Below are 23,774 nucleotides of genomic sequence, written 5' to 3'. Positions count from 1 at the left end.
GATCATCAGAACAGGTAGACCTCTCTCTCTCTCCTCTCTCTCTCTCTCTCTCCTCTCTCCTCTCTCTCTCTCTCTCTCCTCTCTCTCTCCCTCACTCTCTCTCTCTCTCTCTCTCCTCTCTCTCTCTCTCTCTCTCTCTCTCTCTCTCTCTCTCTCTCTCTCCTCTCTATCTCTCTCTCTCTCTCTCTCTCATCTCCTCTCTCTCTTCTCCTCTCTCCTCTCCTCTCCTCTCTCTCTCTCTCTCTCTCTCGTACGCTGTTTTTTTTCGCACACGCCACATGTATGAAAAGTTAACTTGCCGTGACAATGTGTGGACCGCTCCGCAACCTTTCGAGGTGCTGTGAGAATGTGCGGTGGGCACCGCAAACTTTTGTTTGGCAGAAACTACTGTCTTTTATGCTCTATTAAAACATGTTTCATGTCTAAACTCATACTACACACACAACTGGCAATTATTTTTATAGTTTATAGCTCTCGGAAAATGGAGGGGAAAATGCCTTTTTTTCACCATCAATAATCCGTTCTATATATGAGGGGATAGATTTTTTTTTTTTTCATCTATTATCATATTTTAGACTTCACCTGCGTACTGCTGCTGACTTGTGCAATGATTGTATGTTGAAGTCTATATGTTTTGATGTTAAGACTGTATATTTTCTTAAGTCTATATATTCTGCTATTTCCACTATTTTTATACCGAATGGCTCTGACTGAATTCAATAACGGTGGCGTTCAGAAGGAGCGTGTTTTGAGGGACCCTTCTGCCATGGTGCAGGTCTCTGATCCAGCTGCGTTAACAGCCACAGTGACACCTTGTTACTGATCCCAGAGCTGAGGCAACAAAAAGCTCATTTTTCCTGCCTCCAACCCAGAGATCACCTAGTCCACCTCGTGCGCAGTGGCAGTAAGTTGATTTGCCGTTGTTTTGTCGATAATCAGTGGGCATGCCGGCGATTTATATTTGCATGTCATTTGCGCATTCATTTTCGGGAGGAGCTGGTGCGTGGTTGGTGGCTCGTGCATGTGCGCTCAGTTGGTTGGGATGTGTCACGGAAAGGTGCGCTGAACCTGGAGTAAGCATAGTTTGATACACGTGGAGGTGAGTTTGCGTACGTACTTTTCTAGTTTTGGGAGTACGCCATCTTTCAGTATGAAAGCTACGCGGTCTTTGATACATGAGGCCCCTGGTCCTTTGGCCATCCAAACACCAAGAACTGGTTCCAGATGAGGGCCAGCTCCGAGCCTCGAGGAATCTGGAGCTTTTAAAGGATGATTCAGTGACACTGCAGATGTTTGGATTTCTCTTTGTTTTTATACTAAACTAGGACTAAAAAAGTATTTTCTTTTTGTGTCTCCATTGTTAACTGAGCTGTCTGTGGATAAATGAAGCTCAAATAAAGTGTTCTAATGTTTCTGATTTCTGTAATGAAATGAATGTTCCCTCAGTCGCAGTAGGAGGACCAAATCCTTCAGATAGTCGGGTTCTTTCATCAGTAGTGATGTGTTCAGGTAGTTGAGTGTAGGTCACCTGAGTGTCATAGTTAAGTGCGTACGATATTTTTTAAAAAGAGACGTAAGAGAGTCACAGGTAAATTAAAGCAGCACATGCTCAGTAGACGTTATAACGTCAGCTGAAGGTCCTGAGACTGGAAGGGGGACGGGTCTTGTCCTGACACCATGTGACAGTTCAGTTCGGTTCAGTCCAGGTCAATACGGTTCAGTCCGAATTAGTCCAGACTCTCAGACGTTGGGTCGGATCTCAGCGTAGTTCTTGATGACTCCAGAGAATCTGATGATTTGAATTTCTGGGTTTCTGGATTTGAAGTCCTGCCACAGGTACTCAGGTGAGAGCACCTTACTGGGCTTGTTGATCCACATGTACCTGAACACAGAGAGACAGGAAGTCTTGTTAAAACACTGTTCAGGTGAGTCTACCTGTTCAGGTGACTCTCCTACCTGTTCAGATGAGTCTCCTACCTGTTCAGATGAGTCTCCTACCTGTTCAGGTGACTCTCCTCCTGCCAGGCGGCCTCGATGCCTTCCTTGGCGTCGTCCTCGAAGTTGGCGCGGCAGGTTTTGGCGAGCTGGTGTACTTCCTGCAGGAGTCCTCCGAAGGCCCCCCCGCAGTAGTAGAAGTCCCCCTCGCCAGCAGCCAGGTGTGCTCTGGAGGCCGGCCTCCGCTCATAGGGAAACCTGCTGCGGTCGTCCCTGTAGTAACCTGCAGACACACAGAAACAACCTAAGGCCAGGTCCTTTAGGGCAGCTTAATGCAGGTACACAGACGCGGGGCGCGCAGGACTCTGACCTGGATGGATCACAGCGACCAATCCTCCCAGGGACTCGGTCCCCCAGCGGCCGTGGAACTTGGAGTCTACGTCCAGACAGAAGATATAGCTGTTGGCGCGGCGCGGCTGCTCCTCGATCAGCAGCTGGATCAGCTCCATGCGGCGGGCGGAGATCTCCTGCCAGCGCTGCGAGCTCGGCACCGGACGCACCGTCAGCTGCAACCACAGGAAGTCACCGGATCAGACACACGCCGCCAGAACCCTGACACCTAAAGGGCTCCTTCGGTTCCTCCTCACCTGTCTGCCGGCCGCCATCCGGACTCGGGGCACCTCGTCCGGCCGGTCAGTGAACACGTAAACGTGCACCTTGAAACCAACGAAGAAGTGCTGCTCGGCCGTCTCCAGGAAGTCTTTCAGGAACTTGATGTACCTGTCGGAGGACGGAGGGGTCAGCTCAAGGTCAAAGGTCACAGTTTCAGCGCCGTGATGTCACACTTACTTTCCAACAGCGAACACAGTGGCGGCAATGCTGATGTTCTTCGGCCTGTAGATGCTGTCGAGTAGAACCGCGTTAAAGGTTCCCTCCCAGACAACCGGAGACAACCAGGGAGTCACTGTCACCACGTCGCCACGGCTACCAGACACAGAATGACATCATCAGACAGACAGACGGACAGACAGGCAGAGAGACAGACGGAGAGACAGAGAGACAGGTAGAGAGACAAGCAGAGAGACAGACAGAGAGACAGACAGACAGATACTAACCCGTGAATGATGCTCGGCTGTTTGTACTGCAGACTGAAACAGAAATCGTTTCCTCATCAGAATAAAGTTAGCACAGTTAGCATTGTTAGCACAGTTAACATTGTTAACACTGTTAGCATTGTAAGCACTGTAAACCCTCCAGGTTGTCTTCCTGTCACATGTTCAGATCATTGTGCTAACAGAAAACCAAAGAGGCTTGCCGAACGGTCAGATGGACCTGAACCTGACCAGCTGAGCACCTTAACACCTGACCACCACCTGAACATCGGACCACCACATGAACACCTGACTACCTGAACACCTGACCACATGTCCACCTGACTACCTGACCAGCTGTTCAGGTGTTCTCTGATCGTCTCTGTACCACGACAGCACATCATCTGACCTTCTCCTCTTTTAACTCTCCTCCCAGGAAAGATTTATCATAAGCATCGCTAGTACTTACTGCCTACAGTTATCATTAGCATCCCTTGTACTTACTTCTAATAGTTATCATTAACATCACTAGTACTTACTTCTAACAGTTACCATTAGCATCACTAGTACTTGTTGCTAACAGTTATCATTAGCATCCCTCGTACTTACTTCTAACAGTTATCATTAGCATCACTAGTACTTACTGCTAACAGTTAGCATTAGCATCAAGGGTGCTTACTGCTAACAGTTGTACACTGTATACATACACTGTACTGTGTATGAACCCTGGGGTGAGGTAATACTGATGATGATGATGATGATTATGATGAAGGTCTTACTGAGCAGGAGCCACCAGGTGGAGGTCATTACTGGCAGCTATGTCATCATCACCAGGTCTGCTGAACACACACACACACACAATCTGGTAATCACACCTGAGGGCCACTGAGCTGAGAACCATTTTATTACTGTTTTTATGATTATTATCATAGTTTTCAAGGAAGCATCAGAACTCTGTCTTTAGTTGTTTTTAGTTGATTTTAAATATATCAAAAATCTGAATATAAACGCGTAATAAATAGTGTACTGTTAAGTTAATTAATGTGTTTATGAACATCTATACCTGCTGTATCAGTCATTTATCAAATATTAAATCATATTCCTCCATCTGTTCTGATGTCTTTAATATTAACCTAAACCTATAGAAAAAATAAAAATGTGACTGAAGCTGCAGCACGATCACCTGTTTCACTTCTACAGAACATCAGCAACATTCTGCTGCTGCAGTGACACCTGCAGGTCAAACTGCACACCTGCAGGTCAAACTGCACACCTGCAGGTCAAACTGCACACCTGCAGGATGAACTACACACCTGCAGGCTTTATACAGTTACATTACATTTCATCAGTGTTCTCAGAGTGAGAAGGTGTATCAGACTGAACAGGTGAAAGTGTGGTGTGTGTGTGTGTGTGTGTGTGTCTGTGTATAGTGTGTGTGTGTGTGTGTGTGTCTGTCTGTGTATAGTGTGGGTAGTGTGTGTGTGTGTGTGTGTGTGTGTGTGTGTGTAACGTGGAGCCGATAAGCCTATCAGTCCACACCCTGGGAAAAGTTTACAGAGTTACTGACCCGTTCTCTCGTCTGACACCAACGTCCCCGAAGACCCTGTAACACACAAAAACACACACAAATATTATACATATACAGTATATGTGTTTAATATTTGTGTGTGTGTGTGTGTGTGTGTTTGTGTGTACCTGAGTGTGTGTCTGTACCTGTGTGTGTGTGTGTGTGTGTGTGTGTGTGTGTGTGTGTGTGTGTACCTGTTGGGCTGGTACATGTAGCAGTACAGAACTCTGTTGGTTCAAACAGAAACACAATCAGTAATAATAAATATTTGCGAAACAAACATTTGTTTTTATTGAACTTTATATATAAATATATATATAAATAGTTATTAATAATAATATAAACTGTTATTAATAATAATAGAAACTGTTATTAGTATTAATATAAACTGTTACAAATAATAATATAAAATTATTATGTATAAATTTACCCCAAGAGCAGAGCTGACAGCAGGACCACCCCCACACTCTTCCTGTTGATCACACTCATCCTAGACTAGATCCTCCTGGACCAGGTCCTCCTGGACCAGGTCCTCTCAGACTGGCTCCTCTCAGACCAGGTCCTCTCAGACCAGGTGCAGGTAGTAGAGAAGACTCTGTGTCCGTAGGAAGAATTTAGTCTTTGATGTCCTGGTCCTGGTGGGAGTCAGGTGTGTGTGTGTTCAGGGTGTGGTGGTGAGGACTATTGATCTGTGTGTTTACAGGGCGGGACTCCAGCTGGTCTGCAGGTCTGCTTCGCCCCCCTGTGGACGATTTCAGGTAAACCAGGGAAACATTTCAGGGTCCAGGAGGTCTCAGGAGGTCTCATTTCTGGGGTCTGGAGGATCAATGAATCATCAGTTTTGTGTCTCTGCAGCTTTAATAACTTTATATATAACTTAACTTTACAAATAATATTTATTAAACGGTGATTTACTAAGTATTCCAGTATTTCTAACAGAGGAACTATTTTCTGTATAATAACCGTGTTTTTATAAACCGTCTCAGCAGCAGCGGGCGGATGTGAACCAGACTCCATGTAGAAAACGAACACTTCCGCGTCTTAACGGGCGAGCCCCGAACGGACCCGCCTGTCAATCAACTCACCGAACACTGCGAGACGGTACCGACAATCACACACGCACACACACACACTCACCGTGTCCACGGCCGCTCCCAGTGCGTGCTCCCAGCTGCTACAAACAGGACGTGGAACTTCGTTAAACCGTCAACATTCCCCGAGGCCCCGTCTCCTCCCCGTAGGTAACACCGCGTCATGTGACGTCACAGTTTAGACACGTCATCAGATTTTGTCCTCCATATGTCCAGATAATGTATCTCCAGAAGAACAAACTTTACCAATGGAAAGCAGAAGGAGTCTTTGTGGGATCCAGGAGACAGTGTGTAGAGTAAGGTGAACAGAACTCAACTCAAAATAAACAATACAGTTGTGATGATGCAGAATTAGAATCATCTTTATTGTCATTGCTCAGAGTAACAAGTACCATTACAACTAAATTAGACATCATCCCATCCAAACGTATAAAACACACACACAAACAATAAGACAGAGGTGAACAGGACAGGAAGACAGGGAGGAAGAGAGAGAAATACAGCACATGCAAGGAGAGGAAAGGAGGAAAAACCATGAAAAAACCTCACCAACATAAGCATAATACACTTCACAACATGAACAGACTTATGACATGCCACCAGGGGACCTGCAGCCATTTGCAGCCCTGTTCCAGACCCGCCTGTCTCGCTGGGGGTACAAGCTTGCAAATCAGATTGCAAATTTTTGTTCTCAGTTTTTAAAAATGTATACCAGGGGTCACCAACTACATTTGTCGGAGGGCCAGAATTTTACTGGACAGTCACATTGGGGGGCGGACCCTCAAATAAAATGAAATAACAATCAAATATTGGCATAACATTATTATTTAATGTTTATTTATTGTTTATATTTTTTCATGTCATTACAAAACTGAAGGCATTTTTAGCTTTTATGAGTCAGGCCCCTATCACTTATACCACATTCCTCATTAAATAGAGTCATATATGGTGGGTATTACTGATAGTTAAGAGTCTCAGTTGTCGTTGCTGTTTTCGGTTGCTTTAATAGTGCGGACCACATGATATTTTGTCCTTGATTTACAATTTTGGAATCCAGTCATGGGCCGCCAGTTGATGATCACTGATGTATAGATAGATAGATAGATAGATAGATAGATAGATAGATAGATAGATAGATAGATAGATAGATAGATAGATAGATAGATAGATAGATAGATAGATAGATAGAAAGATAGATAGATAGATAGATAGATAGATAGATTACTTTATTCATCCCCGAAGGGAAATTCGGTTGTCACAGCAGTCCGGTATACAAGTACAATAAAATACAATAGAATAAAATACTGAGGTAGCATAAATAAAAACAACAATAGAAAAAAACACAGAACAGAACAAGAACAAGGACACTTAAGAAGTTAAGAAAAGAACATCATCACTTGGTAGGATGGTTGGCAAGATGATGGTAATAATTAAACTGGTGATATGATGGCAACAATGCTATAGTGACTAGACGGTATATAATAATAATAATAATAATAATAGTACAGTATATAATATATATATATAATATAATATAATATAATATGTAATAGTAGATAATAAACAATATAAAAGTAAAATGAAAAAATATAAATAGAGTAATTACAAGTAAAGTAATATAATATATAATAATAATAGTAATAATAATAATAATAATAATAAATAAGGCCTGTAAGGCCGGTATAATAATAATATTAGTATATTACAGTATATAGTAATAATAGTATTAATGGCAGCAACAGTATATATAATAATAATAATAGTAATAATATTAATAACATAGCAAAGTGTCGTGCATAGATTTAGTGCAAAGGTTTAGTGCATCTCAGTAATGTTGGTTCTGGCAGAGGTAGATGAATTGTAAAGTCTTATTGCAGAAGGAAGGAACGACTTCCTGTATCGTTCCTTGGAGCAGCGGGGTTGAATGAGTCTGTGGCTGAAGCTGCTCTTTAGCTTGTCCAGTGTTTTGTGGAGGGGGTGGGAGGGATTGTCCATGACTGCCAGCAGTTTTGCCAGCATCCTGTCCTCCACCACCTCCTCCAGGGTGACAAGCTTGGAGCCAACAACAGACTCTCCCCCCCCCCAACATCTGCAGCATTTTGTTGCAGATTTTGAAGGACCTGAGCCTCCTCAGGAAGTAAAGCCGGCTCAGGCCCTTCTTGTAGACGGCCTCTGTGTTGGTGGACCAGTCCAGTTTATTGTCCAGAGTGACCCCCAGGTACTTGTATGAGGGTACCATCTCCACATCCGTCCCACCAATGCTGACAGGAGAGGGCAGGGGCTTATTCCTCCTGAAGTCCAACACCATCTCCTTCGTCTTCCTCACGTTCAGCTGCAGGTGGTTCTCCCCACACCACTTCACAAAGCGGTCCACCAGGTCCCTGTACTCAGCCTCCCCTCCGCCCTCAACACACCCCACAATAGCCGTGTCATCAGAGAACTTCTGCAGATGACACGACTCAGTGCAGCACTGAAAGTCAGCAGTGTATGAGGTGAAGAGGAAGGGGGACAGTACAGTCCCCTGGGGGGCGCCGATGTTACTGATCAGACACGCAGTTCTGTAATCTCACAAACTGCGGCCTGCTCGTCAGATAGTCATCGACCCAAGTGATGAGGGGAGCGCCCACCCGCGTGCTCTCCAGTTTGGCCTTCAGCAGTCTGGGCTGGATGGTGTTGAAGGCACTGGAGAAGTCGAAGAACATGATTCGGACTGAGGTGTTGGGTCTGTCCAGGGAGGAGTGAGCCCTCTGCAGCAGGTAGATGATTGCATCATCAACCCCAACACGGGGCTGATATGCAAACTGCAGGGGGTCTTGTAATGGGCACACCAGCTGTCTGAGGTGTGCCAGAACCAGTCTCTCCATGACCTTCATGATGTGAGAGGTCAGTGATACTGTTCTCAATACTGTGAAGATGATGCTGTCTCATTTATGGATGCCCTTGCTGATACTACACTGATCAGTACTGCTGACCGAGAAATCTGTGACCGCCCAATTTATCTTATGGAAGTAGTGGAATCAATTAATATCTTAAAGAATAACAAATCTCCTGGAGTGGAAGGGATTACATCTGAATTCTATAAAACCTTTTGCAAAGAGCTAGCTCCCTTCTTACTAGAAGTTTTCTGTGAAAGTATTGATAAAGGTGTCCTCCCTCTAACTTTAACACAAGGCCTTATAACCCTTATCCCTAAACCAAACAAAGATTTGCTTCCCATTCAGTGCGTTTACATCCACAGTTTAATCGAGCTACGCTTAAAAATCGATATTGGCGTCTAATAGGACTTCTGTCCTCCTCATACATGCCGGCGAAATCCCTATTCCAATCATATTATTTGGGTGCCCTAATCGGAGTAGGAGAACTCCGACATGAGTCGGACTAACACGTTTACATGCACTTCAGTTGTCCAGTTATAGTCAGATTAAGGCAATAATTTGTTTTTTTCAAGTGTCATGTAAACATACTGATTGATAATTGGTGCCCAATAAGCCACCTAAATAATGACTATAGAATTTTGCTAAAACTTGTTTTGGATGACATTATTGACAAGACACAGTCGTTTCATGAGAGGGAGACACATATCGAATAATATTTGTCTTGTACTAGACATATTGGATTACCCAGAGTTAATTCATGATTGTTTTAATCCTATGGCAGGGCATCTGTCGTTTCATCTGGGACAATATTTATGACCAATTTAAGCTTTGCCTAAAAATGTACTAACAATGTATGAAAAAAGACTTGATAATGAATATTACCTATGCAACCTCATTATACTGTTAGCTAAGTTTTATATTCATAAATGCAAGGTTCTGAAAACCCAACCTGCTTTTTGTGCCTTCAAAAAGGAATTAGAACTTTACTGTAAAACACTGTCCAACTCCCTCAACCAAAAAGCTGTAAAGACTGTAATTCTGTGCTCCAGATTTAACATATTTACTGAATCTGTGTGAGTATATAATTATATATATATATATATATATATATATATATATGTTGTCTGCATTATTCTATTTCTATTTCTAGTTTTGTATCACCAATAAAGATGAGAAAAAAGAAAAGAAAAACATGTCATCAGATTTTGACAGTAGATTTCAGTTAAAATAATGAAAGGACGTCAGCTGGTGACATGTCTGAAGGAGGGACGTGCTGTGGGGACTCTTGTTTTCCTGGTCCTTCTGAGCTGAAGTTGTGACGTGTCTGAAAGAGGGACGTGTTGTGGGGACTCTTTGGTTTCCTGGTCCCTCTGAGCTGAAGTGGAAACTGAATGAGTGTGTTCAGAGAGGGGAGCTGCGTTTTCCTTCCTGTATCTTTCTGTTCTGTCTAAATGTGAAGTGAACTTCCTGCCACTGCTCGCCGCTTGCTGCTCGCCGCTCTGCTCTTCGCTGTAAACGAGAACTGAACATTTCGGGGGTTGAACCGCATCCTGATTCATACAGAAAATATTAACGAGTCACAGTGGAACTTAATGAATTCTAGCAGAGAAAGAACGGTAAAAGTTCATGATGCAGCACTTTCCATTCACCCTTTAACCCTTTAACCCTTTAATGCAACCACTCATCATTCACCATTCATCAATAATCATTTTATTATTACAATATTCACACTTTAACCCTTTAATGCAACCATTCATAATCAATAATCAATAATAATTTTATTCTTACAATAATCAGTCTTTAACCCTTCAACCTTCAATGCAACTATTCACCATTCATCAGTAATCAATAATCATTTTATTCTCACAATATGAAGAAAAATATCATTCAGGAAACATCCTGTCCTCAGCAGGTCACAAAGCTCTTCAGTCTGAACATTAAAGTCTCATTAATAATAATAATAATAATGATGACATTATTATTATTATTATTATTATTATTATTATTATTTATAATAATAATAATAATAATAATTGTTAGTATGCTTTCTTAATAATCCTCCACAGCATGTATTGGTAACTATGATGTTCAGCAACCTGCAATCAAAGAATAGCTGTATATATATATATACCCCGCGACCCGAATGCGGATAAGTGGTTAATGGTAATGAATGAATGAATGAATATATATATATATATATATATATATATATATATATATACACACACACACACACACACACAAACACACATACAACACTTAGCCACTTGTTTTCCTCCTCAAACCACAAAATCCATATATATACATATACATACAGTAAAATTATGTAATATTCTTCTGGAAAAGAATATTAGACCACATTGCAGGTCTGTCCATCCTGGGAGATGGATCCCTCCTCTGTCTCTCCCTGAGGTTTCTTCTTCTTTTTCCCCTGCTAAAAGGGTTTTTTGAGAAGTTTTTCCCTGGCCGATGTGAGGGACAGAGGATGTCGTACCATGTACAGTCTGTAAAGCCCTTTGAGGCAAATCTGTGATTTGTGATTTTGGGCTATATAAATAAAACTGATCTGATTTTATTGTTTTCTCCTGCTTACTTGCTCATTTTAATGCCTGGTACAACTAAAGGTACATTTGTTTAGACAAATATAATGATAACAACAAAAATAGCAGATAAGAGTTCAATTTAAGAGCTGATATCTAGACATTTCCCATGGTTTTCTTGACAATGATTTTGGTTATTATGAATAAAACCATGTCTAGATATCAGAGCATATCACAATATATCATAATGAAAATAAAACATACCGAAACAAGAGAGTTCTTTTTTTTCTTCTTCTCATTTTCTGCTTTGTGTCACTTCATAATTCCATGTTTGTTCTTAATAGTTTGGCTGTCTTAATATTAATTAAGAAAAAACACTGAATGAGAAGGCGTGTCCATACTTCTGAACGGTACTATATATACTATACTATATACACACACACACACACACACACACACACAGTAAAAATAACATGTAACCTGATTTAAAATAAATTAATAAATGAAATGAAACATTTCAGTTCCAGAGATGAGATGAAAAACTTTCTAATGACTTTATTTCTGCTATTTCTGTTTCTATACTATTTTATACTGATGGAGTATTCTGTAGTACTCTGTAGCACTCTGCAGCATGGCACCCTGTGGTTGGGTGGTGGGGTGATGGGTGAGGCAGGAATTTCCGACTTTCGTAGAACTTTTGACAGATTTTGATTTGAAGACAGAGTTTCAGTTTCTGTCCAAGGAGCTTTATAAACCACAACAAGACAGAGACGATCAGAACCACAAGAACCTGCACAGACCAGGACCAGCACAGACCAGGACCAGCACAGACCAGGACCAGCAGGACCTCCATCAGATCTGTTACGGTGAGTTTATTTATCAACTTTCTGACAAACAAACATTTAAGCTATTTAAACTCTTTCAATTTAAAAAAATGTTTCATGACGACAACATTCTGCAAAGAGTTTAATATTTATTTATTTATGTTTATTATTTGATTTGAATTCCATCAGTTAATAATCAATCAGTCCAACAATCAATCAATCAATTACATTATTAATGTTATTTATATTATTGATATTATTAAGGTTAATAATGTTATTAATTTTAATAATGTTATTATGTTAATAATGTTAATATTATTAATGTTAATAATGTTATTAATGTTAATAATATAATTAATGTTATAATGTTATAAATGTTAATGTTATGTTAATAAAGTTTTAATGTTATGATGTTAATAATGTTATACTGTTATACTGTTATTAATGCTATTAATATTAATAATGTTATTAATATTAATAATGTTAATAATGTTATTAATGTAATAATGTTATTGATGTTATTAATTTAGTGAATGAAGTTTGTGTCACTTGGAGCTCCATTTCTCAATATTCAATAGTCATAAATGACGTCGTTGTGATAAAACAGAAAGTTTCACACTGAGTTCTTGAGTTTTCAGACCTGAGATCAGTTTAAAGTGTAAAACAGAAACACGTTGGATTGTTAACGTTAAATCATGAATGTGCAGCTCAGCGTCGTCGTAGCGACGCCACGGCATTTCCACAGACGCACATCGATTTTCCTAGACCGCCACAGACGCAAACAGCGAGCGCCACGAACGACAGTGGAATATTAGTCAACCAATCACAGAGGAGGAGGATTAGTCAGCTGACCTGAGATCAGTTTGACTCACTGTGATTATTACTAACAATAAAAAACTTAAGATTCTTTATTTCCAATGAAATGAAACCTGGCGTGAGGATGTCATCAACATTTCCACGTCTGATCTGACGTCCAAGTTTCCATCAGAAACACACACACACGCTAACACAAACACGCACACAAACACATACAGACACATACAGACACACATCTGTATATATTTAAACTTTTCATTAATAATCAGAATGGAAATAATAAAAATAACACTTCATTCAGCTGCAGAAACTTTCTGACTACAGACAAAATAAATCTAATAATTCCACATTTACCGGATCATGAACCGGCAGTGACTCACCTGGTTCAGGTCCTGGTCCTGGTCCAGGTCTCAGACTCTCTGATGACTCACACAGCTCTGTGGTCTGATTGGTCCTGACAGCCAGCCAATCAGCTGCTCCGTGTTCCAAGTTACATGAACTCACCTGGATCTGAGGACTCACACCAGGACCAAGACCAGGACCAGGACCAGGACCAGGTGAAGGTTTTTAAAACTCAGAAAGTCAGTTTGTAGTTTTGAAGAATTTGAAATTAAACTGAGGTCTGTTTCAGAACAAAGAAGCATTGGAACCAGGACCACCAGGCCCACCAGGATCATCAGGACCACTAGAACCATCATGACCATCATGACCACCAATACCATGACCCTGTCCCCGGTGCTCCTCGCCCTCCTCTGCAGCCTCCAGCTGATGGCGGTTCCTGTTCCGACCTGCCAGCTGCAGGGGAACATGGTGGAGGATGCCCACAACCTGCTGAGACACCTGGTAGGACCTGTTAGCTTAGCATCAGCTGCTGTGAGCATCAGCTGCTGTTAGCATTGTGTTGACAGCTGTCTGTGTCCGTCCTGTAGGGGGGGGAGTTTCCTCCCGAGTGCCTGCCGTATAACGCCAACATCTCCTTCCCGAGCTCCGCCCTCTCTGCTGCCACAGCTAATCACTCTCAGGTAAACCTGTCAGCCAATCACAGAGCTGCTTTAAAGTCCTGACAGGTGGTCTTAAAATTCTGACCTCTGATTGGTTCCCTGCAGTGCCACCGAGCATCGTGGGTAGTGTTTAAGTCTCTGGAGGAGGCGGAGCTTATCTTTGAGGACAACGACTCACCTGTCGGAGTGAACGGAGTCACCTGGGACCAGAAGAGACTCGACCAGTTCAGACACCTGACGGACCGACTGGTGGGGGCTGGGGGCTGTGTGAGTACCTGTCTGTCTGGCTGTCTCTCTGACCTGTCTGTCTGTCTGTCTGTCTGTCCGTTTGTCTGCCTGCCTTCCTGTCTGTCTGTCTCTGTCTCTGTCTGCCTGTCTGTCTGTCTCTCTGACCTGTCTGTCTGTCTCTGTCTGTCTGTTGGTCTGACCTGTCTCTCTCTCTGACCTGTCTGTCTAGTTGCCCAGTGTTGATGATTCAGGTGTTTTATCCACGTACTTCAGTCATGTGACTGTAGCTCTGCAGCAGCAGGTAAACAAACAAACAAACAAACAAACGTACATGTTCTGTAAATAAAACAACTGTCTGTCAGAGTGTGGACCAATCAGAGTTGGGTGGGCGGGTCTCTGTGTGTCACTCAGGAAAGCGCGGCCTGTGGTTGGTTGGCTCTGAATAGAGACCTGCGCCGGGTCCTAAAGTCCACCCTGTCCCAGCACCACAGCTGCTTCACCTGGAGACACGCCCACTGATGAACCAGGCAACGCCCACTGATGAACCCGGCAAAACCCACGGACGAGTCAGACCACGCCCACTGATGAACATACCACGCCCACATGAGACTACAAGCTGTTTTTCATTTGTACTGATATTATTTATTTATTGACCAAGTATTTATTTATATATTTATATATTTATATTTATTTTATATTTTGATACTTTTTATAAATTATTTTTTATATTTATTTTCTGTTTATTCAGAATAAAACATCATGAATGAAAATCTGATGGTTGACCTTTACTGCACGCGCACACACACACACGCACACACACACACCAACTCACTCACTCACTCACTCACACACACTCACACACACACTCACTAACACACACACTCACACACACAAACACACACACATTAACACACTGACTCAGCAGTGACTCACTGATCTTGTTTCTATTTTATCTTATTTTCTGCTTCACATGATTAAAGATTCATTATTAAAACAGACCTTAGCTAACAGCAGCTAATGCTAAGCTAACCTGATCTGCTAACAGCTAATGCTAAGCTAACCTGACCTGCTAACAGCAGCTAATGCTACGCTAACTTGCTCTGCTAACATCTAATGCTAAGCTAACCTGACCTGCTAACAGCAGTTAATGCTAAGCTTACCTGATCTGCTAACAGCTAATGCTAAGCTAAGCTGCTAACAGCTAATGCTAAACTAACCTGCTCTGCTAACTGCTAATGCTAGCTCCAGAGACAGCAGGTGTCAGACTGTTAACACGGTGACTCACTCAGTGACTCAGACTGAACAACAAAGATACATTTTTCTGTCTGAAAATAAAAACCAAACAAACCCGTAGGCGTCATTATAAAACCTTTTTTTAGTTCAGACTTGTTCAGAGTTTGAGTTGAGTCTTAAACAGAGAAAACTAGAAAACATTCAGAGAATGATTCAAGTGAAATATTTCAGATTTAGTTGTTAGAAACAATGAAAGTATTTTGGTTCATATTGTTGCGGTTTAACTTTCACCCAAAAAACATTTTATTGTGTTTTATTAATTAATTAATTTTCCTTATTATTTTTATTGTTTTAAAGTTGCTGATCTACAACAGACAGAAAGAAAAGAAACACATCAAAGATCTGAACATTATTTCAAAGTGTTAATTTTGTTGTTCATGTAGATTTATGTATTTATTACACTGATCATTTAAAAAATAACATTAATAATAATTGTTGTTGTTTAAATTTCTATTAAATGTCTTTGTCAAATAAATGTTCAACAAAGTCATTAAAGAGCCAAACAGACAAAGCAAAGATACACAAAAACTAAAACTGCAGCACCATTTAACTCACAGAGTGTGTTATATTTAATAAATAGTTCAGTGTACTATATTTAATAACTGTAATAACTATATTTAATAACTAAAGTTTCTACAAAGACGCTAACTGGCTTGTTTACCTTCCTTGCTAATGATGTTATGCTAGCTGCTAACAGGTTGATCCAGGTTAAATAAGTCCACCTGTGTCTGTACTGCTGGTCTGTGATTGGCTGATGACAGACAGGACACGCCCCCTGATAGAACATCATTACAGTCCCTGAACGAATCACTGTCCCAGAACATAAACAGCCTGTCCGTCAGCAAGCCCCGCCCCCCTACTCATCAGTGGGCGGGGCCTCTTCCAGCGCGTCCTGCTGGTCCGGATCCACGTAGTCTGGACTGAGAGTCACAGAGTCCGATCCCAGTCTGAACCTGTAGACCGCCAGGAGACACTGCAGCACCTGGACACACAGGGACAGACAAAACTTTATTAACACGAGACAGGAGGGCAGACAGGGGGACAGACAGGAGGACAGGGGACAGACAGGAGGACAAGGGGACAGGAGGACAGGGGACAGGACAGGGGGACAGGAGGTCAGACAGGAGGACAGGTGGACAGACAGGGGGACAGGAGGACAGGGGGAGAGGAGGAAGGGAGAAAAAGGGGACAGGTGAGCTTACTGCAGCTAAAGGTCAGGGAGTCTCAGCAGGTAAACTCAGGATCATCGGTCCAGATCAGACTAGGACAGGAGATGCTTCAGGATCAGGATCAGATTCAGGATCAGGATCAGGGGACGGAGCAGTCGGGGGGGACAGGTGGAGGGTCTGAGGACTCCTGGTGGTCCTTGTCCTGCAGGTCTGATCAGGTCTGTGTGATTTATTAATATCTTAAATAATAAAACTGATAAAATACTTTTATTAAGTCTTTGAAATATTTCACTTCTACAAACGTAAATAAAAATAATTTGTAATATATTCTATTCCATGACTTGTAGAGCAGCAGTATGTTGTGTTTATTATGTTTATATATTTATATTATATGTTTATATATTTATATTTATATACTGTGTACACACGTCAAGATGTCACAGTGATGTCACCACAGACTCATTAACTCCTTGTGTGTTCATCATCTTTAATCACAATATATGATGACATCACTAACAACAACAACAAAAACAACAACATCACATGTTTATGAATCAGCTGTTGAAGATAAACAATTCACCCTGTCGCCATGGCAACAGGAAGACACTTCATATGACAGGCACTTGGAGCAGCCAATCAGAGGCCAGGAACAAGATACGTGTGTGTGTGTGTGTGTGTGTGTGTGTGTGTGTTCAGGCCAGTGGAGGACTGAACAGTTTGTTGTATTCTTCTTCAAATGAAACTCTCTTCAGACGCTCCAGCGACAGCAGAGTGAGACCTCCCTACACACACACACACACACACACACACACACACACACACACAGACACATAAACTCACACAAACACACATAAGTACACACAAACACACACACACACAACACGTCACAACAACACACAGAGAAGGAAACAGCATCATGTTTGTTAACGAGTGTTTAATTTTTTAAATGTTTAAAGTTTAAATTCAGAGACGTGAAGCTTCAGTCAGCTGGTGACATCATCGACCAATCAGGAGTCAGTTACAGCCGTGATGTCACAGCCACGTTTTGTAGAATCACACAATTGATTGAAACCAAACTGATCAGAAAAATGAACGTTTGAACAAAAATCAGCGTGAAAAGATCTGAAATCACCATGGGGCGGGGCTTATTACTGTAGCCACCAGCAGGCTGGGTTTATTATTGCAGCCACGGGGGGCGGGGGTTATTACTGTAGCCACCAGAGGGTGGGGTTTATTACTGCAGCCATGGGGGGTGGGGGTGGGGGTTATTACTGCAGCCATGGGGGGTGGGGGTGGGGGTTATTACTGCAGCCACCAGAGGGTGGGGTTTATTACTGCAGCCATGGGGGGTGGGGGTGGGGGTTATTACTGCAGCCAACAGGGGGCAGGGCTTATTAGTGCAGCCAGGGGACAGGGCTTATTACTGCAGCCACCAGGGGGCGGGGTTTATTATTGCAGCCACCATCGGGCTGGCCCTGCATCCCAAAGCTCTTAATTTTCGCCTCCTCTATCCTCGATTGAACCGGAAGTTCTTTCGCGGGCGCCACCTTTACGACCGTCCCAAAGCACTTATTTGTGCTCGAAGGATAGAGGATAGAGGAGAGAGGAGGCATATAGGAGGAGGCACAAGCGAGGATACACAAGAGCAACCTATGCGGAAGTCTTTTAGCGGTGGCCCCGCCCCCTGACTTATTGAACAGACGCAGCAGCTGATCGGACTGATGTTAAACATCGCAACATCGCTGTAGTTTCATACTGGAGTGAAGACAGATCACAGATTAAACTAAAGTGTGTCACCACAAGTTTTATATTTTATTTATATGATTCAACATGTAGTTAAAATCTGTTTTATTGTGACTCTGAACAACAAAAACACCACAAACATATTTCTACATTTATAATAAATTAAGAGAAAGATCGCTCTAGAAGTTTTTTTCCTTTTCATGATCTGTTTTTTCTACCATACAGATTTATTATGGATATTATTAAAGTTAAAAAAAAAACAGTAGAGAGTATGAGTCTGTCCGTCAGCAAGAAACACTTTTACATTGTTTGTCATTTTCATCAGTCCCATGTGAGGCTGATCATTCCTGAGTGTAGGTTTGATCTGAGTGACATAATTTACATTTTACCTTAATCAGCCAACCTAATAAAACATTGGCCGGTGTTCAGCGGTTAAATCATGTTCTGGGATATTAAATAATTAATTTATCACCAGGATTGTATGAAAAAATAAATAAATAGGGATCCAAGGGAGAAGGGTCTAGCCACCATAGCATGCTTAAAAACACATAACATGAGGTGATGGTACTACATCACCACATTTCATTCCTTTCTACCTGCGGGATGTCTCCGCTTTTCCATGACTAACTCTGTTTTGGGTGTTTTATCAGAGTGATTGTTTCAGTGATCCGACTGACGCTCCCCTCCAGCCTCTCGTCACATGGAGCGCTGTCTTTCAGACCTCCTCTGCTCCTTGTTGACAGTTACAGTGTGTAACGTTCGTCTAAACTTTTTTCACAGCAGCAGGTTTATTGTTCCCAACCTTCATTCCTCACGGGCATTCTCATGTGATGCGTCTTTATGCATGCCACGGTGGCTGGTTTTAGAGATTCTTTATCCATCTCTGAAGTGTGTTTGTGTGTGTGTGTGTGTGTGTGTGTGTGTGTGTGTGTGTGTGTGTGTGTGTGTGTGTGTGTGTGTGTGTGTGTGTTTGCATTTGTGGCACCGGACGGACCCAGTGAGGCATGGACCAGTATTACCCCCCTCCCCCGGGTCCGTATTTTTTTTTCATACTTGGCCCTAATACGCCGTCCTAATATATACAGCAAATAATAATAAATAAATAATATAAAAGCTTTCCCGTGCCCCTGAGCTGGACACAGTTCACAGTATAAATACACAATGGAGGTTGTTATTCATGTGCAGGTGTTTGTTAAACAGAGAAAACACTTATTATTATTAGTGCATGTCTCCAGCTATTAAAGTGACTGACAGCTGATCCAGCTGTGATCTGCTGTCATTAGAAACGGACGTCGCTTCATGTGACGCTTTGAAGGGAAGGACGTCTCATGTCTCTTAAATCCCCTCTCCTCGCTTCCCTCACTTGCGTCTCTCCATGCATCCCCGGTGGGCGAGACTAAGACGCAAGTGAACGGCGCAAGTGAGGGACGCATGGATGCGAAATAAGAGCAATGGGATGCAGCCTGGGTTTATTATTGCAGCCACCAGGGGGCGGGGCTTATTACTGTAGCCACCGGGGGGCGAGCTTTATAACCAGATGTCATGGCTTCCACCCTTATACATAGACTGTCAGACTGAACAAATGTTAAATTAACCTGACAGACATTTGTTATTATTATTAATATAATTATTATTTTTATTGTTATTATTATTATTATTATTGGTAGTTTTTTTGGTATTATTAATATTTTTCACTTCAGTGTTGTTCATATTTTCATAAGCAGAAGATAGCAGCAGGAGGCAGCAGAGGCTCGTGGTGCCGCTGAGGTGAAGTGGTTCAGGTACGTACCCAGGTGAAAATGGAGAAGAAGGAGAAGACGATCACGGCTCTGGCGGCGTCGGCGCCTTCGTTCAGAGGGTTGTCTTCTTCTTTAGAAACCTGCCACTGATTGGCCAGAAAACAGAAACCCACGAACCAGACCGGACACCAGAGACCTGCATAGACCACACCTGTCATCAGTCACACCTGTCATCAGACACACCTGTCATCAGTCATCAGGCACATCTGTCGTCAGTCATCAGTAACACCTGTCATCAATCACACCTGTTGTCAGTCACACCTGTCATCAGTCACACCTGTCATCAGTCATCAGTCACATCCGTCATCAGTCAGACCTGTTGTCAGTCATCAGTCACACCTGTCGCCAGTCACACCTGTCATCAGTCACACCTGATGCAGTCATCAGTCACACCTGTCATCAGTCATAACTGTCATCAGTCACACCTGTCATCAGTCATCAGTCACACCTGTCATCAGTCACACCTGTCATCAGTCATCAGTCAAACCTGTCATCAGTCACACCTGTCATCAGTCATCAGTCACACCTGTCATCAGTCACACCTGTCATCAGTCATCAGTCACACCTGTCACCAATCATCAGTCACACCTGTCATCAGTCATCAGACACACCTGTCATCTGTCATCAGACACACCTGTCATCTGTCATCAGTCAAACCTGTCATCAGTCAAACCTGTCATCAGTCACACCTGTCATCAGTCACACCTGTCATCAGTCACACCTGTCATCAGTCATCAGACACACCTGCCATCAGTCACAACTGTCATCAGTCACACCTGTCATCAGTCATCAGACAAACCTGTCATCAGTCATCAGACACACCTGTCATCAGTCATCAGACACACCTGTCATCAGTCATCAGATACACCTGTCATCAGTCACAACTGTCATCAGTCACATCTGTCGTCAGTCATCAGTAACACCTGTCATCAGTCACACCTGTTGTCAGTCACACCTGTCATCAGTCATCAGTCACATCCGTCATCAGTCAGACCTGTTGTCAGTCATCAGTCACACCTGTCGTCAGTCACATCTGTCATCAGTCACACCTGATGCAGTCATCAGTCACACCTGTCATCAGTCATCAGTCACAACTGTCATCAGTCACACCTGTCATCAGTCAGACCTGCTGTCAGTCATCAGTCACACCTGTCGTCAGTAACACCTGTCATCAGTCACACCTGTTGTCAGTCACACCTGTCATCAGTCACACCTGTCATCAGTCATCAGTCACATCCGTCATCAGTCAGACCTGTTGTCAGTCACACCTGTCATCAGTCACACCTGATGCAGTCATCAGTCACACCTGTCATCAGTCATCAGTCACAACTGTCATCAGTCACACCTGTCATCAGTCATCAGTCACACCTGTCATCAGTCACACCTGTCATCAGTCATCAGTCACAACTGTCATCAGTCATCAGTCATCAGTCACACCTGTCATCAGTCACACCTGTCATCAGTCACACCTGTCATCAGTCATCAGTCACACCTGTCATCAATCATCAGTCACACCTGTCATCAGTCATCAGACACACCTGTCATCTGTCATCAGACACACCTGCCATCAGTCATCAGACACACCTGCCATCAGTCACACCTGTTGTCAGTCACACCTGTCATCAGTCACACCTGTCATCAGTCACACCTGTCGTCAGTCACACCTGTCATCAGTCACACCTGATGCAGTCATCAGTCACACCTGTCTTCAGTCATCAGTCACAACTGTCATCAGTCACACCTGTCATCAGACACACCTGTCATCAGTCATCAGATACACCTGCCATCAGTGACAACTGTCATCAGTCACACCTGTCATCAGTTATCAGTCAAACCTGTCATCAGTCACACCTGCCATCAGTCACACCTGTCATCAATCATCAGACACACCTTTCATCTGTCACACCTGCCATCAGTCACACCTGTCATCAGTCACACCTGTCATCAGTCACACCTGTCATCAGTCATCAGACACACCTGTCATCTGTCATCAGACATACCTGTCATCAATCATCAGACACACCTGTCATCAGTCACACCTGTCATCAGTCATCAGACACACCTGTCATCAGTCAATAGTCACACCTGTCATCAGTCACACCTGTCATCAGTCATCAGACACACCTGTCATCAGTCAATAGTCACACCTGTCATCAGTCACACCTGTCATCAGATACACCTGTCATCAGTCATCAATCAAACCTGTCATCAGTCACACCTGCCATCAGACACACCTGTCATCAATCATCAGACACACCTGTTATCAGTCACACCTGTCATCAGACACACCTGTCATCTGTCATCAGACACACCTGTCATCCGACACACCTGTCATCAATCATCAGACACACCTGTTATCAGTCACACCTGTCATCAGACACACCTGTCATCTGTCATCAGACACACCTGTCATCAATCATCAGACACACCTGTCATCAGTCATCAGTCACACCTGTCATCAGTCACACCTGCCATCAGTCACCTGACACGACGATGTCGGCCATGACAGCCTTCTTCCTGTCCTTCACACTGCTGATCTGAGGGAAGTAAATGTCAAGCGCCAGGAACGCTGTGCTGCAGAGGAAGCAGAGCGTTGCCACGGCGACAGCGTAGCTGCAGGCCACCGGGTTGCGGTTGAAAATGCAGAACTCCTCGACCTCCGCCGGACGGTTGATGTAACCCTCGTTAGAGACGCAGCCGAGCACCACGACGGAGAAGAGCTGCAGACAGACAGACAGACAGACAGACAGACAGACAGACAGACGTTAGCCCCACGCAAACACACACACTCATTAACAATGACAAGGCTAGATGCTAACAGACGTTTTCTCCTCTGAAGGACACGGCCTGTTGTCTCAGCAGCAGTTTCTGTAAACCGTCCAATCAGAGAGCAGCGGTGAAACAGTGAAGTTCTGTTCGAGAAGTCTCGTGTTGAACCTCAGGAATGTTAACACCAGTCTCATGACACACACACACACACACTCACACACACACACACACACACACACACACATACACAGACACACACACACACAGACACAAACACACACACATTCACAGACACACACGCACACACACACACACACACACCAGCTGCCCTGCGACATCATCATGACATCATCAGACTCACCCAGCAGGTGATCCTCACGGCGGTCTGAGGCTGTCTGATGAAGGTCAGGGGGTCAAACGCTCCACCTGCCTTCCCTGCCCCGTACGCCTGGAACCCGTCCATCCAGACCACTTCAGACCACTTCAGACCTGCTCAGCCTGGCTCTCTACCTGAACCCTCCACCTCCCGCTCAGTCCACTTGGTCCAGGTGGTCCTCAGAGTCCTGGTCCTGGTCTGTGTGACGGGTCCTGTCTCTCTTCTTCTTCTCTGCTCTACAAACTAATCTGCTCTAATCCTCCTCATCCCGCTGAGGGTGTGTCTCCCTGAGCTCAGTCTCACAGGCTGAGTGTCACCCTGAGCTCAGTCCTACAGGCTGAGGACCGCCTCCAAACAGCTCCACCAGTCACAGGCTTTCATTTTAGTCCAAACTTCAATCTTTTCAGGACTCAGATCGTCCAATCACAGTAAAGGAGGCGGGGTTACACTACCTGACAGGCAACACAGGGTGAAAAACCTGACAACATTACTTCTTTTTTTTTTTATTCTGAAAATGTTAAAATCTCCAGCTGCAGCTAACTTAGCCTGATACTGACTTAGCCTGATGCTAACTCAGCCTGATGCTAACTTAGTGTGTGTGTGTGTGTGTGTGTGTGTGCGTGTGTGTATGTAAGTGTGTGTGGGTGAGTGTGTGT

General features: G+C 43.3%; 3 protein-coding genes across 6 annotated transcripts; 1 reads left to right on the top strand and 2 right to left on the bottom strand.

Annotated features, from left to right (window-relative positions):
- Nucleotides 1–480: 480 nt before the first annotated feature.
- On the bottom strand, nt 481–5,819 carry LOC131982591 (globoside alpha-1,3-N-acetylgalactosaminyltransferase 1-like). 4 transcript variants are annotated; one of them, XM_059347093.1, is made up of 11 exons: nt 5,731–5,819; nt 5,024–5,409; nt 4,788–4,820; nt 4,594–4,629; nt 3,806–3,865; nt 3,051–3,083; nt 2,785–2,919; nt 2,583–2,715; nt 2,306–2,501; nt 1,999–2,218; nt 481–1,882 (listed from the first exon to the last, which is right to left on the bottom strand). In XM_059347093.1, exons 2-11 carry the CDS (start codon nt 5,080–5,082, stop codon nt 1,741–1,743), a joined length of 1,047 nt encoding a protein of 348 aa, XP_059203076.1. In that variant the 5' UTR covers nt 5,083–5,409; nt 5,731–5,819; the 3' UTR covers nt 481–1,740. The 4 variants fall into 4 exon arrangements, with proteins under 4 accessions (XP_059203076.1, XP_059203078.1, XP_059203077.1 ...); XM_059347095.1 differs by having other exon boundaries at nt 3,806–3,862; XM_059347094.1 differs by having other exon boundaries at nt 5,024–5,335; nt 5,731–5,791.
- A 7,618-nt stretch (nt 5,820–13,437) lies between these two features.
- Nucleotides 13,438–14,488, top strand: ifnphi3 (interferon phi 3). Its single transcript, XM_059348904.1, has 5 exons — nt 13,438–13,583; nt 13,670–13,762; nt 13,847–14,008; nt 14,199–14,270; nt 14,381–14,488. The coding sequence occupies exons 1-5, from the start codon at nt 13,446–13,448 to the stop codon at nt 14,486–14,488; spliced, it is 573 nt and encodes a 190-aa protein (XP_059204887.1). The 5' UTR covers nt 13,438–13,445.
- A 1,630-nt stretch (nt 14,489–16,118) lies between these two features.
- On the bottom strand, nt 16,119–23,205 carry syngr1a (synaptogyrin 1a). Its single transcript, XM_059348119.1, has 5 exons — nt 23,104–23,205; nt 22,456–22,693; nt 19,964–20,109; nt 17,130–17,213; nt 16,119–16,244 (listed from the first exon to the last, which is right to left on the bottom strand). The coding sequence occupies exons 1-5, from the start codon at nt 23,203–23,205 to the stop codon at nt 16,119–16,121; spliced, it is 696 nt and encodes a 231-aa protein (XP_059204102.1).
- Nucleotides 23,206–23,774: the final 569 nt, after the last annotated feature.

Source organism: Centropristis striata, chromosome 13, assembly GCF_030273125.1.
Source record: "Centropristis striata isolate RG_2023a ecotype Rhode Island chromosome 13, C.striata_1.0, whole genome shotgun sequence".
Classification (NCBI taxonomy): domain Eukaryota; kingdom Metazoa; phylum Chordata; class Actinopteri; order Perciformes; family Serranidae; genus Centropristis; species Centropristis striata.
Note: the sequence above shows the minus strand (reverse complement) of the source record. Positions and strands in the feature narration are given on the sequence as shown.